Source organism: Dromiciops gliroides, chromosome 6, assembly GCF_019393635.1.
Source record: "Dromiciops gliroides isolate mDroGli1 chromosome 6, mDroGli1.pri, whole genome shotgun sequence".
Classification (NCBI taxonomy): domain Eukaryota; kingdom Metazoa; phylum Chordata; class Mammalia; order Microbiotheria; family Microbiotheriidae; genus Dromiciops; species Dromiciops gliroides.
The window spans coordinates 250,208,863-250,228,501 of NC_057866.1; the positions used below are offsets into that span (position 1 = coordinate 250,208,863).

Consider the following 19,639-nt stretch of genomic DNA (forward strand, 5'->3'; position numbering starts at 1 on the left):
CAGTGTCTGCGATTAAATTTGAACTCTAGTCCTCTTGACTCCAGGTTCAGTATTCTATCCACCAAGTTACCTCATTCCCTTTAGATGCATCTAAGTGACCCTGTGAATGATGACCACATGGAAAGAGAAAGGAGCTTGAAAAGGTGCCCTAAAATTGTAGGAGGTAGCCTGGTAGTATTGGATTTGGAATCAGAAGTACCAGGAATCCAATGTACACTCTGTCATCAGTGTAGTTTTGATCCTGAATCTAGGGCCAGTGCTTTATCCACTGTACCACATAGTTGCCCCTAATTCCATTTCTTGATTCAGGGGTACCTGAGTTCAAATCTAACCTCAGACACTTGACACTTACTAGCTGTGTGACCTTGGGCAAGTCACTTAACCCCCATTGCCCTGCAAAACAAATAAAATAAAATAAAAAATAAAGAAACGGAATTATTGGGGGAAGAGATAGAGCCAAGATCGCAGAGTCAAGTGAGCATTTCTGCTGAACTTTTCCTCTAAAAACTTCTAAAAAAGTGTGTCAAAATAATTTTGAGTAAAATAACAAATCAAGGATTTCCTTACCTTGGGAGCTGTGAGTGTGTGGCCGCCGGGTCTCGCATACACGAGCTGCAGGCTTCCCCCATGGCGACCGAGGTGTCTTTGCGTTCGCCTGCGGTGCGATATTTGGCCAAAAACACAGACCTCAAGGTATGAGGGAGCAGAACAACGATCCGAATTAGTATAAATGTATTGATAAATTGTGAAATAAAAACATTATGCTACGGAAAAAAAAAAGAATAACAAATCAAGTCACAGTCATTTTCCACCCCGTGACAGCTTAGGAGAAGGTGGAGTCATCCACAAGTGTGGTGCAGCAGTAGCAGCATTAGTTGTGGGGATTACAGGAGGCAGTGGTTGCCAAAATAGTAATGGTACTGGGAGCACTCAGTGCTCAGGGATGGTAAAGGGATGAAACAGCTGGTCAGAAAGAGATTACAGGAGAGACCTTTGTGCTAACATTGAGCAGAGCCCAAAACTACCATAAAGGACAAAATCAAGAAATAGCCTGGAGAAATGAGCAAACAACAAAAAAAGAACCTGACCATAAAAAAAAATCTATGGTGACACAAACTCAGAAGAAGATAATGATTCAAAAATATTTACAAGCAAAAGCCTCAAAGAAAATGAAAATTGGACACAAGTCCCACAAGCATTCCTAAAAGAGCTAAAGAAAGGAATTTTTAAAATGAAAAAAAATCTAATATCTACTGTATTGTTCCCCCAAGTGAAAGTAATCAGAAGGGAGAAGTTAGGTGGCACAGTGGATAAAAGCACCAGCCCTGGATTCAGGAGGACCTGAGTTCAAATCCAATGTCAGACACTTGACACTTAACTAGCTGTGTGACCCTGCGCAAGTCGCTTAACCTTCCTTGCTCCACGCCCCCCCCCCCCCAAGTAATAAGATAGATTTATCTGGCAAGGTTTGTCTATGTTGTGGACAGTTATATTAATGACATTGTTGGATTCAGACACATTATTCCTGCTGCCTCTTTCTCATGTATTCAAAACAGCAATTCATACTTTTAAATGTACAAGAGTTTTCTTTTTTTTTTTTTAATCTTGCTATGTCTATACTAAGAAGAATAACATTTTGGGATGTCTTTCTAACTTCTGATATATTTTAGCTGTTTGATCCCCTTTCTCTAACCTTTGAATTGATAGAACAATTTTACAAGGTGGCTGGTTAGAATTAGGGTTATAGTATCTGGTCATACATAGAACAACAAACACTTCCAGGTGTAAAGCCAAGATTATGGAGTAGACCTCTCCCCAAACTACAGCTAAGCTTTCCTAACATTCCCCTGCAAACAAATTTAAAATAATGCCTCAAATTTATTATTAGAGAGGCAGAGCCAACAAAAGGTCATAGTGAGACATCTTTCCAGCCCAAGACAACTAACTTAATTAAGTAGGAGAGCTCTGTGACACTGGGGTGGGAGCTGGCCCCCATCAGCAGTGGAACTTGGAGGCAGAAATAACAGCAGTAACTTCAGGATATCTAAAGTCAGAGACAGTAAATGTATTGGGCAAATGTTCAGAAAATGATTACAGGGGAACCCTATGTCAGCACTGGACAACTCCATTGCCCATACCAACTTCTAGGTTACAGTTCTAGAGTAGAGAAGAGTGCTTTAGTCACAAGGAATCAGGGGCTTTAAGGAGGATTATTGCTTGTGGTAACAAGGGATCAGGGGACCTGATGAATAGTATCATTTGTGGCTGCAAGGGAGGAGGGGCCCTTCCTGGGTAAGGACCAACAAATAGACCAAGAGAATAGAGACCACATCTCTCCCTGGATAACACCACTGTGGGAGCACTGAAACTTCCATAGCCTCAGAACTAGCTCTGAACACTGATACAAAAAAGCTTCAAGACTGGGACAGTACTTCTCCCACTTCTACCCTGAGAACTGAGTCCAGCTTAAACAAAAAGTACAAAGTCAAGAAAAAGAGAAAAGAATCTGATCATAAAAATTACTATGGTGAAAGGGAAGATAAAGACACAAACTCAGAAGAAGATAACATTTCTCAAAAAAGGTACAAGTAAAACCTCAAAGGAAAAAAAAATGTGAATTTGACACAAGCCCAATAGCAATTTACTTGAAGAGCTTAAAACAATTTTTTTTGGAAGGGCAATGGGTGTTAAGTGACTTGCCCAGGGACACACAGCTAGTAAGTGTCAAGTGTCTGAGGTCGGATTTGAACTCAGGTCCTCCTGAATCCAGGGCCGGTGCTTTATCCACTGCACCACCTAGCTGCCCCAGCTTAAAACAATTTAAAAACCCAATAAGTGTTGTAAAGGAAAAATTGGGAAAACAAATGAGAATAATGCAAGAAAATTATGAAAAAAACAGTTAACAGCTTGTAAAAGAGACACCAAAAAATACTGAAGAAAATACCTTTAAAAATAGTATTGGCCAAATGGCAAAAGAGGTACAAAAAGTCATTGATGATAATAACTCCTTAAAACCCAGAATTGGCCAAATGGAAAATGTGGTACAAAAGCTCACTGAAGGAAGTAATTCTTTAAAAATTAGAATTGGGCAAGTGAAAGCTAATGACTCCATGAGACTTCAAGAAACAATAATGAAAAAATAGAATAAAATGTGAAATAACTCATTGGAAAAACACCTAACTTGGTAAATAAATTGAGGAGAGATAATTTAACAATTATTGTACTACCTCAAAGCCAGGTTTAAAAAAATATATCCTAGATATCATATTTCAAGAAATTATAATGGAAAACAGCTCTCATATCCTAGAACTAGAGGGTAAAACAGAAATTGAAAGAATCCACTGATTACCTCCTGAACGAGATCCTAAAAAGAAGATTTCTAGGAATATTATAGCCAAATTCCAGAGCTCCTCTTTTCTCCAAAGAGGAAATATTGTAAGCAGTCAGAAAGAAACCATTCAAGTATCATGGAGCTATAGTCAGGATCTCACAAGATTTAGCAGCATCTGTGTTAAAAGAGTGGCGGAATTGGAATATGATATTCCAGAAGGCAAAGAGCTAGGATTACAACCAAAAACCATCTACCCAGCAACACTGAGTATAATTTTTCAGGGGGAAAATGGATATTTAATGAAATAGAGGACTTTCAAGCATTCTTGATGAAAATCTCAGAGATGAATAGAAAATTTGATTTTCAAATTCAAGACCCAAGACAAGCATAAAAAAGTCAACATGAAAAAGATGATACATGTACCTCCTAAAAACTTTATCATTATTGGGCATTTAGAAGGAGTTCACATAGACAAAGGACATGGCAATGAGTCAATTATGTTGGGATTATCTAAAAAAATGAATCGGCAAGAAGGAGGAATGCACTGGTTTGGAGGGAGGGAGAAGAATGGGGGAAATCGTCACATACAAGAGGCATGCAAGGAAGAACTTTTACAGTGGAGAGGACAATAGGAGGGCAATACTTCTATGGAAGGGCAAAACTTATGTAAACTGATGCAAAGTGAACTGGACAGAACCAGGAAAACATCGGACAAAGTAACAGCAACTGATGATCAACTGTGAAAGACAGCTAATTTGATCAAAACAAGGATCCAAGAGAATTACAAATGACCTCTGTTGGAAATGCTATCCATCTCCAAATAGAGAACTGATGAACTTTGAGTACAGACTGAAGCAGAGAGGTGTTTATAATTGGTTCTAAAACCAACTGGGAGCCATTGTAGTATATTGAGTAGAAGAGAGATGTGGTTAGATCTGTCCTTTAAATGAAATCTCTATGTCAGTTGTTGGTAGAATGGATTACAGCATCTCTCATTGATTATTTCTTAATCATGTTTTCTGATAAATTTACCCTTTCCTAAGCCCATCTTTGTAGGGAAGTCACAAAGTATTAAAGTTCACATTGATTTAATTTGAAGATTCTTATCAAATTCCTCAGAATTCTCTGTCTCCTCACTTTGTATAATAAATGTTGGCACATAAGCAGAAATTACCTTTCACTTTTAAAGTTCATTGATATATTTTATTTGGACACAGCAACTTTCTAACAAAATGCATGAGTTTATAAAGTATTATTAGAAAGGAGAAATATATCTTTTTTTTTTTTTAGTGAGGCAATTGGGGTTAAGTGACTTGCCCAGGGTCACACAGCTAGTAAGTGTTAAGTGTCTGAGGCCGGATTTGAACTCAGGTACTACTGACTCCAGGGCCGGTGCTCTATCCACTGCACCACCTAGCTGCCCCGAGAAATATATCTTTTAATTTTTTCACTAGAGAACAGTCAGGGAAATGAACTTGCCTGAGGTTTTTATGTTGAATTTTATTTTTATTTTATTAAGTTTTATGAAGTATCCAATTGATAATTTGATAGACATAACATTAAAAGTGTAAATTAAGTTTGGTAATAATACACTTTTTATTATATTGGAATGGCCCAGCAATGAATACTTAATTTTCCTCCAGTTATTTAAGCTGTTCTTTATTTCTTTAAGGAATACTTTGTAATTTAACTAATGCAAGTAATTTGTTTTTGTAGATTGATCCCCAGATATCTTATGAATTTTGTAGTCATTTGGAATGGTATTTCCCTTTCTATTATCACCTCTTAGATTTTGTTCTTATTTTATAGGAAAGAAATTGATTATTGAAGTTGTATATTATAATCTATAGTTTTGATCTAGCTATTTGTCTCAATTAGTATCTGCTGATCTCATAGGATTTTCAAACTACATCATCAGCAAATAAGGACAGAGGACCTTAGAGTGGTTGTTATGTCTTGATATTCTTAAAAGAAGAGGAAGAAAAATTGACTGGGGCATAGAGGCGATGAGGGGATTAGCAGAGAGAGACAAGGGAGAAAGATATGGAAAATGATTTTACATAATTGAGGTGATAGATGATTTTTAATGTTGGTCTAAACATAATTTATGATGAGTCCTATTTTCAAATGATATAAATAAGTGGTAAATATTTTTTGTTTGTTTGTTTTTTGTTGTTTTTTTGAGGGGCAATGAGGGTTAAGTGACTTGCCCAGGGTCACACAGCTAGTAAGTGTCAAGTGTCTGAGGCTGGATTTGAACTCAGGTCCTCCTGAATCCAGGGCCAGTGCTTTATCCATTGTGCCACCTAGCTGCCCCCACTGATAAAGATTTTTAAGAATGAGTTATTTCTAAATTGATAAATGGTCAAAAGATATGGACTTTTGGTTTTCAATAAAATAAATAACAAGCTCTCAACTTTATGGAGAAAATGCTACAAATCTCTAATTGTTCACACCCATCAGATGGACAAGGTTACCAAAGAAAGAAAATGACAAATTTTGGAAGGGACTGTGGGAAAACAGACACATTCATGCACAATTGATGGAGTTGTGAATTGGTCCTGCCATTCACGAAAGCAGTTTTCGACTATGTCTCCAGTCACTAAACTGTGCATAGTCTTTGACCAAACAATATCATTATGAGGGCTATAACCCAAAGAGAAGAAAGAAAGAGCAAAAGGACCCATATGTACAAAAACATTTATAGCTTTGTGTGTGTTTGTGTGCTGGCAAAAAAACTGGAAACTAAGGGGATAGTCATAAATTGGGGGATTGCTGAACAAATTATGACATATAAATATTATGGAATACTATGGAGCTATAAGAACTGAAGAAGGGGATGGTTTCAGAGAAACCTGGAAAGACTTTTATGAATTGATGCAGAGTGAAGTGAGTAGAAACAGGAAAACAATTTTTATTCTTACCACAATATCATAAAGAAAACCATCTTTGAAAGATCTAAGAACACACATCACTGCAACATTTCACCACAATTTCAGAGGACCAGTAGTGAAGCATGCTACCCACCTCCTAAGAGAAAACAGTAAATATGCAGAATGACATATATATATTCTTGAATATGGCCAATGTGTGAATTTGTTTTGCTTGATTGTGACTAGTGGGAATGTTTGAAACATTTTGGTTTTCTTTTCTTTTCTTTTCTTTTTTCATCATGTGGGAGGGGAGAGGAGAGGAAGAGAAAATAGATTTTGTCAATAAAATAAAATAAAATTGGGATGATAATAGTATTGTTTTCCAGTTTTACCAGCAATTTTTGTCAAGGAGGGTGTTTTTTCCTAGGTAGAGTACAGTTTGAGGTTAATGAAGCAATCAATGAGGTTAATGAAGCAATCAATTTCTGATTCTTCCTTGTCTAGTCTGTTCCACTGATGTACTTTTCTATTTTTTGACCAGTACCAAATGGCTTTTATGATTACTGATTTCTTGTTTAGTTTAAGGCATTGAAAAGCTATTCCCATTTCATTTTTAACTTTTTTACATTATTTCCCTTAATATTTTAGATTTTTGGTCTCACAATAATTTAATTGTTATTTTTCCTAGCTCTATCATGCTTCCTTTTAGAAATTTGACTGCTGTAGCTCTTTATAAATTAACTTCAAAGTACCGTCATTTTTATTATATTGGCACAACACAGCCATATACTTTGAATATTCCTCCAGAAATACATTGGTCTTCATTTTTAAAAAGAGTTGTTTTATAATTATATTTATACAGATGTCGAATGTATTTTGTTATATTTAGTCATAAATATTTTAATGCCTTTTGTAGTAATTTTGCATTGTATTTACCTTTTTTTTTCTTTCTCCTGATTTTTAAAATAACTATTTAGGAGATCTGTTGATTTTTGTGTGTTTGTGTAACTTAACTGAAGCTATTAACTATCTTAATTTGTTTCTTTTCTGCTATGTTAAGCTTTTCTTATCAAACCATTCTTTCATCAGTAAATGAGGGTACTTTTGTCTTTTCTTTGCCTATCATAGAGCTAGCAGGGACCTTAAATATCATTGAGTCCAGCCTTTTCATTGTACAGGTGCTAAACCTGAGGCACAGTGAGTGAGGTTAAGTGACTTACTTAAGGTTATATAGATAAGTGTCTAAAGAAGACTTTAAAATCAGGTCTTTCTCAGATGGATTTCTGAAAAACCTGGAAAGACTTACATGAATTGATGCTTAATGAAATGAGCAGAACCAGGAGAACATTGTACACAGTATCAACAACATTTTGTGATGATCAGCTGTTATAGACTTAACTCTTTTCAGCAATACAATGATCCAAGACAATGCTAAAAGACTTATGGTGAAAAATGCTCTCCACATTTGTAAAAAGAACTATGGAGTCTGAATGCAGACTGAGGCATACTATTTCCACTTTTGTTGTTGCTTTTTTGTTATTGTTCTTGTTCATTCTTTTTTGGCTTTTATTCTGATTAATGTGGAAACATGTTTAACATGATAGTAATGTATAACCTATATCAAATTGCTTTCTGGCCTTGGGAGGGAGGAGGAATGGGAGGGTAGGAGAAAAATTTGGATCTCAAAAAAAATCTTTATATGCAATTGAGAAAAAAATTTTTTTTAAATTAATAAAATCAGGTCTTCCTGACTTTGACTAGTATCTTGTCTGCTATACCATTCTACTTCTCATTTTTTATTCCTTTAATTTCTCTTTCTTATCTTATTACTATTGCTAGCATTCTTGTAACTATGTCAAATAATAGGAGTGAAGGAGGTAACCTTGATTTATTCCTCTACTTACTGGGAAAGTGTCTAGTGTTTTCCCATTATGAATAATGCTAGCTTTTGGTTTTATGTAAATACCCTAAAGTATTAAAGTACCCTCTATGCTAATACTTTTTAGATTTTTTTTTTCAGAAGTGGACATTGTCCTTTTTTTTTTTTTTAGTGAGGCAATTGGGGTTAAGTGACTTGCCCAGGGTCACACAGCTAGTTAAGTGTTAAGTGTCTGAGGTCGGATTTGAACTCAGGTACTCCTGACTCCAGGGCAGGTGCTCTATCCACTGAGCCACCTAGCTGCCCCCACCACTGTACTTTTAAAAGATGTTTTCCTGTATTTACTGATACCATCATGTGGTTTTAAATGCTTTTGTTTTTATTATGATTAATTGTCAATTATTTTCCCAACATTGAACTATCCTTATTCTTGATCATAGTGAATTGCAAAAACAGCAACACACAGATAACATAATAGCAGGGCACTTCAATGTTTCTTTCTTGGAGCTGGACAAATAATAAAATAATGGCATTTAATGGCAACTTCTAAATGTGACCATTAAAGAATATACATACTTAGCAATACTTAGCATTGTAAAAATATGTGTGTACAGATATCTGTCTGTCTATCTATCCATCTATCTATCTATCTATCTATCTATCTCTATCTACACACATTATTAGAGCACAGAAATTTCAGATAAATATCAAAATGTTTGAGTGCTAAACTGTATCTTTCATAGACCACAATGCAATAAAAATAAAAATAAGTACAGGGAATGCAATCAGAAGACATAGAACTAAAGGCAGATTTAATAATGAGTTGTGTCAAGAAGTATTTATTAAGCACTTACTGTATGTTAGGCACTGTGCTAACTGTTGGGGATACAAAGAAAGGCCAAAAAAAATAGTCTGTAAGGACCTCATAGTCTAAAGAGGGAGACAACATATAAACAACTATTTACAAATAGAATAGACAACATAAACTGAAGATAATCTAAGAGGGAAGGCACTTAGATTAAGGTGAACCTTGAAAGGCTTTTTGCAGATGGCGGTACTTCAGCTGATATTTAAATGAAGCCAAGGAATTCTTAATTTGGAGAAGAGGATGAAGAGTCTCAACCATGGGGGTCATCCAGGGGAAACACCAGGAGTTGGCAGATGGAGTGTAGCATGTACAGAATAGTAAGGAGGCCAGTGTCACTGTACCAAAGAGTAAATGAAGGGAAAATTGGAAAGGAAGGAAGAGGCCAATTGATGGAGGGCTTTCAAAGCCAAACAAAAGATTTTCTATTTGATCATGCATGTAAAAGGGAGCCACTGGAGTATATTGATTGGGAATGATTGTGTGTGTGAATGAAATCTTTAACAATGAGTGAGTCAGGGGACAGCTAGGTAGTGCAGTGGATAGAGCACTGGCCCTGGAGTCAGGAGGAAATGAGTTCAAATCCAGCCTCAGACACTTGACACTTACTAGCTGTGTGACCCTGGGCAAGTCACTTAACCCTCATTGCCTTGAAAAAAAAATAAAAAAGAGTGAGTCAAAGAACAGCCTTGGAAATAATAATGATGAGACAAAATGCCAGAATTTCTGAGATGCTCCTAAAGTAGTCCTTAGTGGAAAAATTGTGTCCTGAAACCAAAGCCCTGAAACAAAATAGAAAAGGAAAATACTACTGACCTAGGTATTCAATTTTGGGGGCAGCTAGGTGGATGGAATGTTGGGTCTGGGATCAGGAAGATCCATCTTTGTAAATTCCCAATCGGACCTCAGACACATACTAGGCGTGTGCCCCTGGGCAAGTCACTTAACCCTGTTTGCCTCAGTTTCCTCATCTAGAAAATGAATTGGTAAACCACTTCAGTATCTCTGCTGAGAAATCTCCAAATGGGGTCACAAAGAGTCCGACATGACTGATAAATGACTAAACAACATTCAAGTTTTAAAAAATAGAAAAACTGCAAATAGCCAAAATAGATCCAAAGAAAAAATGTAAGATCATAGGAAAACAATTATGATTTATAGCACGTACTGCATGGATGTTTGTTTTCATGCAGATGCCTATTCTAGTGCAAACATTTCTCACACATTTCTCTGGAGCATGTTTTACATATGTTTTCTTAGGGACAATATGTTGGAGTCTACCCATTGTGTGTTCTGTAAGAGGAAGAATTTCTCTATTTCCTTTGTCATTAATTTTGCATTTTGTATTTTGCTTGTGATCATTGTAGTGCTGCGTATGATGCTGTCCTTGACAGAAATGTGGCCATTAAGAAGCTTAGCAGACCATTTCAGAACCAAACACATGCCAAACGAGCTTATAGAGAACTGGTCCTCATGAAGTGTGTGAATCATAAAAACGTGAGTTTTCTTTTACTATTGGGGCTGGAATGTTGGTTTATTAAGAGGGGGAAAATATATACCCTTCTATGGGGAAAATCACCTTACTCTATGGCTTACTCTCTGTATATTGTATTGAATTTCACTGCCTTCATGATGGGTTTTTTGTATTAAAATTCTCTAAAAAACTATGTAGTATTGAACAATTAATCTCATAGTCATTCTCTTATAATGAAATTAAACATTTTTATAACTCTTCTGTATAACCAAAATGATCATATAACTTCAAAGTCATAGGGTATTTATTCTTTTATAATACCAGTATCATTATCGATGAAACTATGACAGATCACCCATCAATTCTAGCCCTATCTACTGGCTTCCTACTTTTTCACGTACACCTTCATTTTTAGAATACTATCTGTAATACTAGAATATACTACATTGTACTATAGTGGATGGGCCATTAAGAACAGGATAAGAGACAATATATTTTTTATAATCTCGGAGGAAGTTCCTACCATGTTGTTATTTCCAATAACAATAAGTTTTCTCCAATTCTTTGTATTTCCAATTGCTCTTACAATAGCAGGTTTTGAGTATGTTTTATCTCTCTAATAACAAGGATAATCAGGAATCATTCGTTACTTTACATAGCTTTTGTAATACTTGAAACAACTTTTTATGATGGTTGGTGTAAGAAAATGCATTTAAATTTCTTCTTTCCGAATGCTTGCCATATTTTCTTTAATATGAGAACTCTGAATTTTGGTGGTGACATTCTTGGGATTTTGGAAGTAGGATTCTTTTTATGATGTGATTGGTAGATTATATCTTTATTTTAATCCCCCCCCCTTTTTTTTTGTGAGGCAATGAGGGTTAAGTTACTTGCCCAGGGTCACACAGCTACTAAGTGTCAAGTGTCTGAGGTCAGCTTTGAACTCAGGTCATCCTGAATCTAGGGCCGGTGTTTTATCCACTGCGCCACCTAGCTGCCCTACCCTCTGGTTTTAAAAGATATGGACACTTTTCATTTATGATTTCTTGAAATATGGTGAGCAAACTTTTTTTAATCCTGTTTTTTCACTGATTTCATTAAATTAATTCATTCTTTAAATATTTTATTTTATTTTTATTATTATTATATTTTGCAGGGCAATGAGGGTTAAGTGTATATTCATTCATTCTTAAATTATTCTTCCCTGACTTTTTTTCCAGGTAGTTTTTTTAAAATTTTCATTTTCTTCTATTTTTTTCAGTCTTTTGATTTAGGCTTTCATTCACGGAATAATTGATTTCTATCTGCTCTATTTTAATTTTTATGGAGTTTATTCTTGGTTAAGGTTTACTACTTTCTTTTCTAAACTATTCTCCTTCCAAATCTTTCCTCTGGAATTTTTATTTTGTTTTTGTTTCATTTTTTCTAAATATTCATTCATCCTTGTAGAAAATACATTTTTTCCTTTGAATCTTTGTAGTTTTTAACCAGTTATCTGTTTCTTTTGGGGGAATCTCTCGAATTGCAAAAAATGTTGCTACTGGCTGGTATTTAATTTCATATCATAACTTTAATCTTTCAATTGAAGTTTTATGCCAGCACCAGACTCTACTCCTACATGCACTTTTGGGTAGATTGGTTAGTCCTGTTTCAATTAGTTTTGGGTCACTAGGCCAAGGTATCATATACTTTCTGGGGATAAGTCTCCCACTGCACCACCTAGCTGCCCCTCCCTTGATCTTTAAGGTTCAGAATGTTGCATCTTTAAGGCTCATTCTAGTGTCTTGGGACAGAACATTAGGGCTTTTGGAGCCTCCATTTTGAGGATAGTACAGTACCAGTCACTGCCTGCTGCTATGCCCCAGGACTTTCCTAGAACCCTAAACCTATCTTGTAGGGGATCTTAATTTTGTCACCTCCAGATGTAGAGCCTTGCAGGCTACTTCTTTGCTCCATAGATGTTAACATTGGGAGGCTACCATGGAATGACATTGCCTTTGTCGGTGGCCTCTTCTCCTATTGCCCTCAGGATTTTAGATGACCTCTCGTGTTGTCTTGGAGTGGAATGAGGCACTTAAATAGATTATCATTGAATTTTTAAATCCTTATTTGGTCTGCTGTGAACTTCAAGGTTTTATTGGAGTAGATATGCAGGAGCTGGGTAGTCTTTGTTCAAGTAACCATTTGGTAGGAAATCCTCTAAAAAATTCTATGAAAACAATAGGTTCTTATTTTATTTTGGGTACAGGCTATTTCCTCAGATATAGGTAGTATCTCTTCTTGGTTACTCCTCCAACTTGTGCATCCCTAAATGGTGGCTACCTCTTATTTTAAGGGTAACCTTGAGGAGTTTTGTTTTCTAAGATGATAGCTTCTGAGTCCCTACTAGCATGCTCCCCATTAGCGATATACCAGACAGATTTAATTTGATTTTAGAAAAGATATTTGCTGAGAAAGTATTGAAATAACACTTGTACAAAAGCATTTCTCCAAAATACCTAGGGCTCCTTATCCTAAAAGAACACATAAATTCATGGGAAGAATGGGCCCAAACTACATGGTAATGAGTCACATATGTAAGTGTGGTTGTGAAGGAGTAGTTCATAACTCTCAGTTCTCTGTGCCCTACAAAACCTTTCTTGAGTTTATACTTGGTATTCTCTGGTGCACAGGGTCACACTCATTAAACAACTTTTCCATATATTACCTATATCAATGTGTTATATGCTTAAAAATACTTATAACTAGATTAATAAAAGAAACAAAGAAGACAAAAATTAGGAAACAGTAAAGAATAATGGACCCCAAATGGTTTTTTGATACATTTTGATAAATTTCCCATTTTAATTAACTATTGACATCATCCAAGAAGAGAAGTAATGAATAGACACATCTTATTCATCTCTCTATACCACACACTCCACGTGAGCTTTTTTAGTGTAAGTGGTGTAGTGTGAGGAAGAGAGGCAGAGTATTCCACAAATAACCTTTTTAATTAGATCACTCTGTAGTTCTTTGGATGGAAAAGCTTACTATTTTGGTAAGTCCATGGAGAACTTATTTCTTCTTCGGTCTTTTAGGACCCTTACTCTAATGAAGGATATTCATATAATTACCATCAATTAGTATTTCTTCTAGGACTTAGAATTTGTGTTGGTCATGTAAGAAATTTTGAATTACTTCACTGGGAGGATAGGTCAAATTTCTTTTTCAAGTAAATTCTTTTTCTTTCCCTGAAATAAATTTTTCTATTATTTTCCCCCAAATGTATATTGTGGTTTTTGGTAATAGTGTGGAGTGCATATGAAAAAAGTTTAGAACAAAAATTCTTGTTGAATAGGCTTCAAAAGGGAATGCCTCTTTCTTTTTCAGATTATCAGTTTATTAAATGTCTTCACACCACAGAAATCACTGGAAGAGTTCCAAGATGTGTAAGTAAAAGAGAGTAATTAAGTTCAAGACATGATAGATCTTTGTTTGTATTATTTATTATTATTTATTTTATTGTTTTTCTTTATTATAATGAGGTATTAGTGCCTTATTTATCCATATGAAAGAAGCATTGTGATGATAAATGAGGCAATGTAGCTAAACATATTTTTGAAACTTGTATAGCCTGTGACAAGTAAAATTATATGTCGTTGCCTTATTTCTGTCCCCAAGTTTGGGGAAAATTAGCTGGGGTTTCTAATATATTTGTTACTTATAAATTAGAAAATTTAGCACCAGTTTTGGGGCATTAAGCATTTATTAAAGCATACCAAATATTAGTAAAAAGAGAACACCTGGGTCAGAAAGTTAACAAAAGGCCTATGTGGCTACAGTGAATTTGTGGAGAGGCACACAAAGAGGGAGCATGATTGGCCGGGGCACATGCTTCATGTGGCAGATAATGCTTCTGATACTATAAGATCATAGATGTCTTCTGATGATTTCCTCCTGTTAGGCCTATTTCCATTGTGTTTAATATTTTGTAGAATCTTTAGTCAGTCAATAAATATTTATTTATTGAGCACCTGCTATGTGTCAGGTACTATGCTAAAAAGCAAAAGTCAATCCCTCCTCTCAGGGAGCTCACAGTCTAATGGGGGAGATAAAATGCAAACAATTATGAACAAATTATATATGTGTATTGTCATGTTTTATATATATATATATATATATATATATATATATATATATATATATATATATATATATATATAAAATTGGAGATAATCAAGAGAGGGAGGGTAGTATAATAAAAACGGACCAGAAAATACCCACTTGTAGAAGAATGAATTCTAGCAGAGAACTTGAAGGAAGCCAAAAGTCAGCAGGCAGAGATGAGGAGATGATGGCAGATGGCATCTGGGTAATGTGAGATGAGGGGGAACAAGTTCTCAGTGAATGGTCTCAAATTTTTTTTCAGTGAAATATGAGGCAAGATTCTTAGCTGAGAAGGTAGGGGGAGGGGAAAAGGAGCTGTGGGAAACTTGAGGGGGCATGAAAATGTTTGGAAGAGCTGAGTTAAATAGGAAACTGTGAATATGTGGGGGTGTTGTGTTGTTTCTGCTGATTCATGTGCTACTGGGGTTGGCTCCACTGGAACTGATGTGTACCTTTACTGTTTTTAACTTCATTTGGAGCCCCAAATGAGCCACTTACCTTTTCCTTGTATTGCCATTTCAGAAATCTCCACTATAATTTCCTTTTAGAAATGATTATGGTACTCTGAACATAAACTTCATTCCTAAAAGTTTAAGGGTCACAAGAACTAAAAAAAAAAGTTTTTCTTGTAGTTTTGGAATACTCACTCTTTCTTAGCCCAGACCTCAGAATTTTAAATTTGATAAAAAAAAAAAAACAACAGAGGAGGGGATGAAATGAGGCAGTGCTGACCATGTGCACGTGCCAACTGGCAGCTCTTTTATTCCCTATTCAATTGTGGCTCACAGAGGCCAACCCTAACATAAAGTCCAAAATCAAGAAGGTAAAATGAGCAAACAAACAAATCAAGAAGGTAAAATGAGCAAACAAACAAAAAAAAAGAATCCCATCATGAAAAACCAGTGTGGTGACAGGGACAAAGACCCCAAAGAAAAGAATGATTCCCAAACACCTCCAAGCAAAGACTCAAAGAAAAACATAGATTACATAGACATCCAGCCCACATTTTTATAAGAAATGAAGCAAGATTTTTTAAGTGCTGAATATTATTCTAAATACCAAATAAAAGGACTAGCAAGGGGGAAAAGGGAAAAAAATGAGAATTATGGAAGAAAGATTTTAAATGAGAATTAACAGTTTGGCAGAAGGATGAAACCTTACCCAAGTTTTAAAAAACAAGAACAACAACCAAAAAAAAACCCCTGAAAATTAAAATGGACCAAATAGAAGCTAATGATTTTATGATAAAAAAGACAAAATAATATTGACAAAAAGTCAAAAGACAAAAAAAAAATAGAAAATAAAATATAAGGTGTCTCATAGCAAAACCAACTGACCTGGAAAACGGAATAAAGAGGAAAAAAATTAGGATTTATTGGACTACTCAGAATACATGAAAAATAAGCAGGAGTAATTTAATCATTTTATTAATAACACTGATACATTATTAATAAAACAGTGGTTATTTGCTCATCTTTCTTAGACCAAAGACAATCATGGATTCAGGACATATTCTTTTGGAAGAGAATTAGCAATCAACTTTGATTGGTTAACCTAATGGGAGGTGTTATATTAAAATGAGGGGCTGATAGTGACATAATATCACCCTTAGACAGAGAAACTAATCTCTATATATCCACACCATCCCCAACCCTGGACCATGTATTCAAAGAATGTATGCCTCACACTAGTCTGAACCAGAGACAATGTCTGGGTTAAGAAATCCTAAATGAGGGCAGCTAGATGGCGCAGTGGATAGAGCGCCAACCCTGGAGTCAGGAGGACTTGAGTTCAGATCCGGCCTCAGACACTTAACACTTACTAGCTGTGTGACCCTGGGCAAGTCACTTAACGCCAATTGCCTCACTAAAAAAAAAAATCCTAAATGAAAACTGCTCACATAGAACCAATGAGCAAAGTAGAGTTAGAAAGCATCCACTGGTCATTTTTTGAAAGAAACACCAAAATGATTACTCCCAGTAATATTATAGCTCAAACTGAGAGCTAATAAGTCAAAGGAAAAATACAGCAATCAGTCAGGAATTGCCAAGTAAGCACAATCAGGATTACACAAGATTTAGCAGGCATCTCTAAAAAGCAGCAGAGAGCTTGGAATATGATATTCCAGAATGAAAGTGATATAGAAGATGAACCTTTAGGAAAACAAAATAAAATTTAATTTAAAAAAAAAGAAAAAAAAGGAATATCACATACTGTCTTTGAAATTTTCCCCCCTAATAAGTAGATATTGCTGAAAGAGACTGGTAACAAGGAGATGAATTCCACATTAACTAAAATGATGCTTCTTTTGGACAGAACTAGGTTTGTGGTATTGGTAGTTTCTCCAATTTCATTCTTTGAAATGTTTTGAAATGTCCTTCACTTGCTGATAAGCAGAAATGGAAAGTTCAAATGAACAGTGATTTTAGGTCATTGCTAGTATTTAAATCATTTTTTTTTTACCATTGATTTCTACATCTCATAACGTGGTCATAACATTAAGGATTTACTCTTCAGTTACCTTGTGATGGAATTGATGGATGCAAACCTGTGTCAGGTCATTCAAATGGAATTGGATCACGAGCGCATGTCTTACCTCCTGTACCAAATGTTATGTGGCATCAAGCACCTTCACTCTGCCGGGATCATCCACAGGGTAAGAACTCATAATCATTAAAGATGAATGAGTTACCTCAGACTTACAAAGAAAGGATTTAATGTTTTAGGAAGGGAAGAAATAATCATTGTGGGTTTTCTTAGCACTAGTAAAGCTGTAATTAGACAGAATGCACCCTTTTCCATGTTTGCAAAGGGAAACAAAAACCATGATTATGCCAGAGTTCATATTTTCTGTTATTCATCATCTCATGTGAATCGATTTCTGAAGTCGGCTTCTGAAGGAGTCTATTTCTTCCCAGTTATTTGACTGACAGAGATTATAGGTGGTGTTGAAATGAGAATCCATTTCTCACAGAATGAAACGAGATGCCCTCATTTACCCTTTTCTCAACACTTGAATAGAAATAGAAGTTGTCAGGTGGAGTTATGTGGCTACATGATACCTAAAGATGATGATAAATTAGATTGTATATAAACCCTTTTTTCTCAGGAGGGGCTCTAATTTTTTTTAATACAGTAATAACTGAATTTCTTTTTAGGATTTAAAGATGCTCTTGAAGATTTTTTTAAAAAAGGATAAACTAAAAAATTAGTTGTAAAAAAGCGATAAAATATTATAGCAGAAACTAGGTATAGACCAACAACTCACACCATATACCAAGCCAAAGTCAACGTGGGTCTGTGATTTAAACATAAAGGATGATACCATGAGCAAATTAAGGGAGCAAGAAATAATTTACCTGTCTGATCTATAGAGAAGGGAAGAATTTATGTCTTACCCAGAGACAGAGAGCATTACAAAATGCAAAATGGGGGGCAGCTAGTGGTGCAGTGGATAAAGCACCAGCCCTGGATTCAGGAGGACCTGAGTTCAAATCCAGCCTCAGACACCTGGCATTTACTAGCTGTGTGACCCTGGGCAAGTCACTTAAACCTCATTGCCCCGCCCCCAAAATGCAAAATGGAGAGTTTTGATTATATTAGATTCAAAAGTTTTTGCACATAAAAAAGAATAATATGTTTTACTTCTTTTTCAGTTCTCAAAAAAATCTTAAGCCAGATGCTAGAAGTACTAAGTATAGCTAAGTTGCCATGAAAATTTGGTCAAAGGGAATAATGGTCTTTCTCAGTATTGTTGGCTTTTTCTTCTTTGTTTGTACCTTTTGGCAGGATTTAAAGCCCAGTAACATTGTGGTGAAGTCTGATTGCACATTGAAAATTCTGGACTTTGGACTGGCCAGGACCGCAGGCACAAGTTTCATGATGACTCCATATGTGGTCACACGCTATTACAGAGCACCAGAAGTCATCCTGGGAATGGGCTACAAAGAGAATGGTAGGCATGGCCTCCATGGCAAACCCAAACCCCAGGAAGGAATAGGGCTCACCTTCCAAAGAGTGAAAAGAAAGAGGCCTCTTTTGTTTAAATTGGGCTATTTGGCTTGCTATTCAAAATTTTTATTTAGACTCATTAACTTTTAAAATCAAAAGGAAACTGCAGAGATGCTGCCTTCCATAGTGTCTACAAAATATCAGATAAGAAGGAAATTCTAGATAGTCTGACTAAGCAATTATAAATGTAGTTTTTAATTATTATGCATATACCATAGATGCTGAATAAAGAAAGATTGCATTTAGATAGTCATGGGAACAAAATACTCTGGTCCTTCAGTTCAGAATCTGAAGGAAGGTGTGTGTGTGGGGGGAAGCTATATCCATTTCCTTTTCCCCATTTGACAGATGGATGATTCAATAAGGAATTAAAAACAGATTTCCAAAATCCTTGGCATGAATGTCATCTTCCTTTTCCCATAATAAGTCAATAGGATAAATTGTTCAGGATATGGAAAGTAATTTTTAATTATTAAATCCTCTTGCCAGTGAAGTTAAAGACTTAAGTAGTTTGGAAAAATACATTTTTTTAAATTGAGAAGAGATGTCTGTTATACTATTTGTTTCCCTCAATAAGTTCTCCTTTAAACAAAAATGCCATTTTAATGAAAATTATCAGGCATAAGTACACCTTCAAAATATTTTCCAATTTGGATCCATTGAGTAAAATTACTTTAACTGAGAAATGTAACTAATTTAATTAAACCTTCAATTAGGTAGTATTCTATATCTTTTTTTTTTTTTGGTGAGGCAATTTGGGTTAAGTGACTTGCCCAGGGTCACACAGCTAGTAAGTGTTAAGTGTCTGAGGCCGGATTTGAACTCAGGTCCTCCTGAATCCAGGGCCAGTGCTCTATCTACTGTACCACCTAGCTGCCCCTTCTACTATATCATTTTGAGCAGATAACCTTGATAATAAGACAGTATATTGAAATAAGCCATTCAATGATATAGCTAAAAGGTTGCTTCAAAACTTATTAATACTTATTATATATAATTCTTATTTTAAAAAATAGTTTTGCTTTGCTTTTTTTTTATAGGCAGCTAGGTGGTGCCT

At 35.5% G+C, this 19,639-nt stretch overlaps 1 protein-coding gene across 6 annotated transcripts in view; it reads left to right on the forward strand.

Moving 5' to 3' along the window:
* MAPK10 (mitogen-activated protein kinase 10) overlaps positions 1 to 19,639 on the forward strand; it is a 162,715-nt gene that overhangs the window by 92,520 nt on the left and 50,556 nt on the right. For all 6 annotated transcript variants that reach the window (XM_043969846.1, XM_043969848.1, XM_043969845.1 and 3 more), the window contains 4 exons: positions 10,316 to 10,445; positions 13,795 to 13,853; positions 17,089 to 17,227; positions 18,361 to 18,526. In XM_043969846.1, the coding sequence (XP_043825781.1) occupies positions 10,316 to 10,445; positions 13,795 to 13,853; positions 17,089 to 17,227; positions 18,361 to 18,526 (494 nt within the window). The remainder of the gene's footprint in view (positions 1 to 10,315; positions 10,446 to 13,794; positions 13,854 to 17,088; positions 17,228 to 18,360; positions 18,527 to 19,639) is intronic.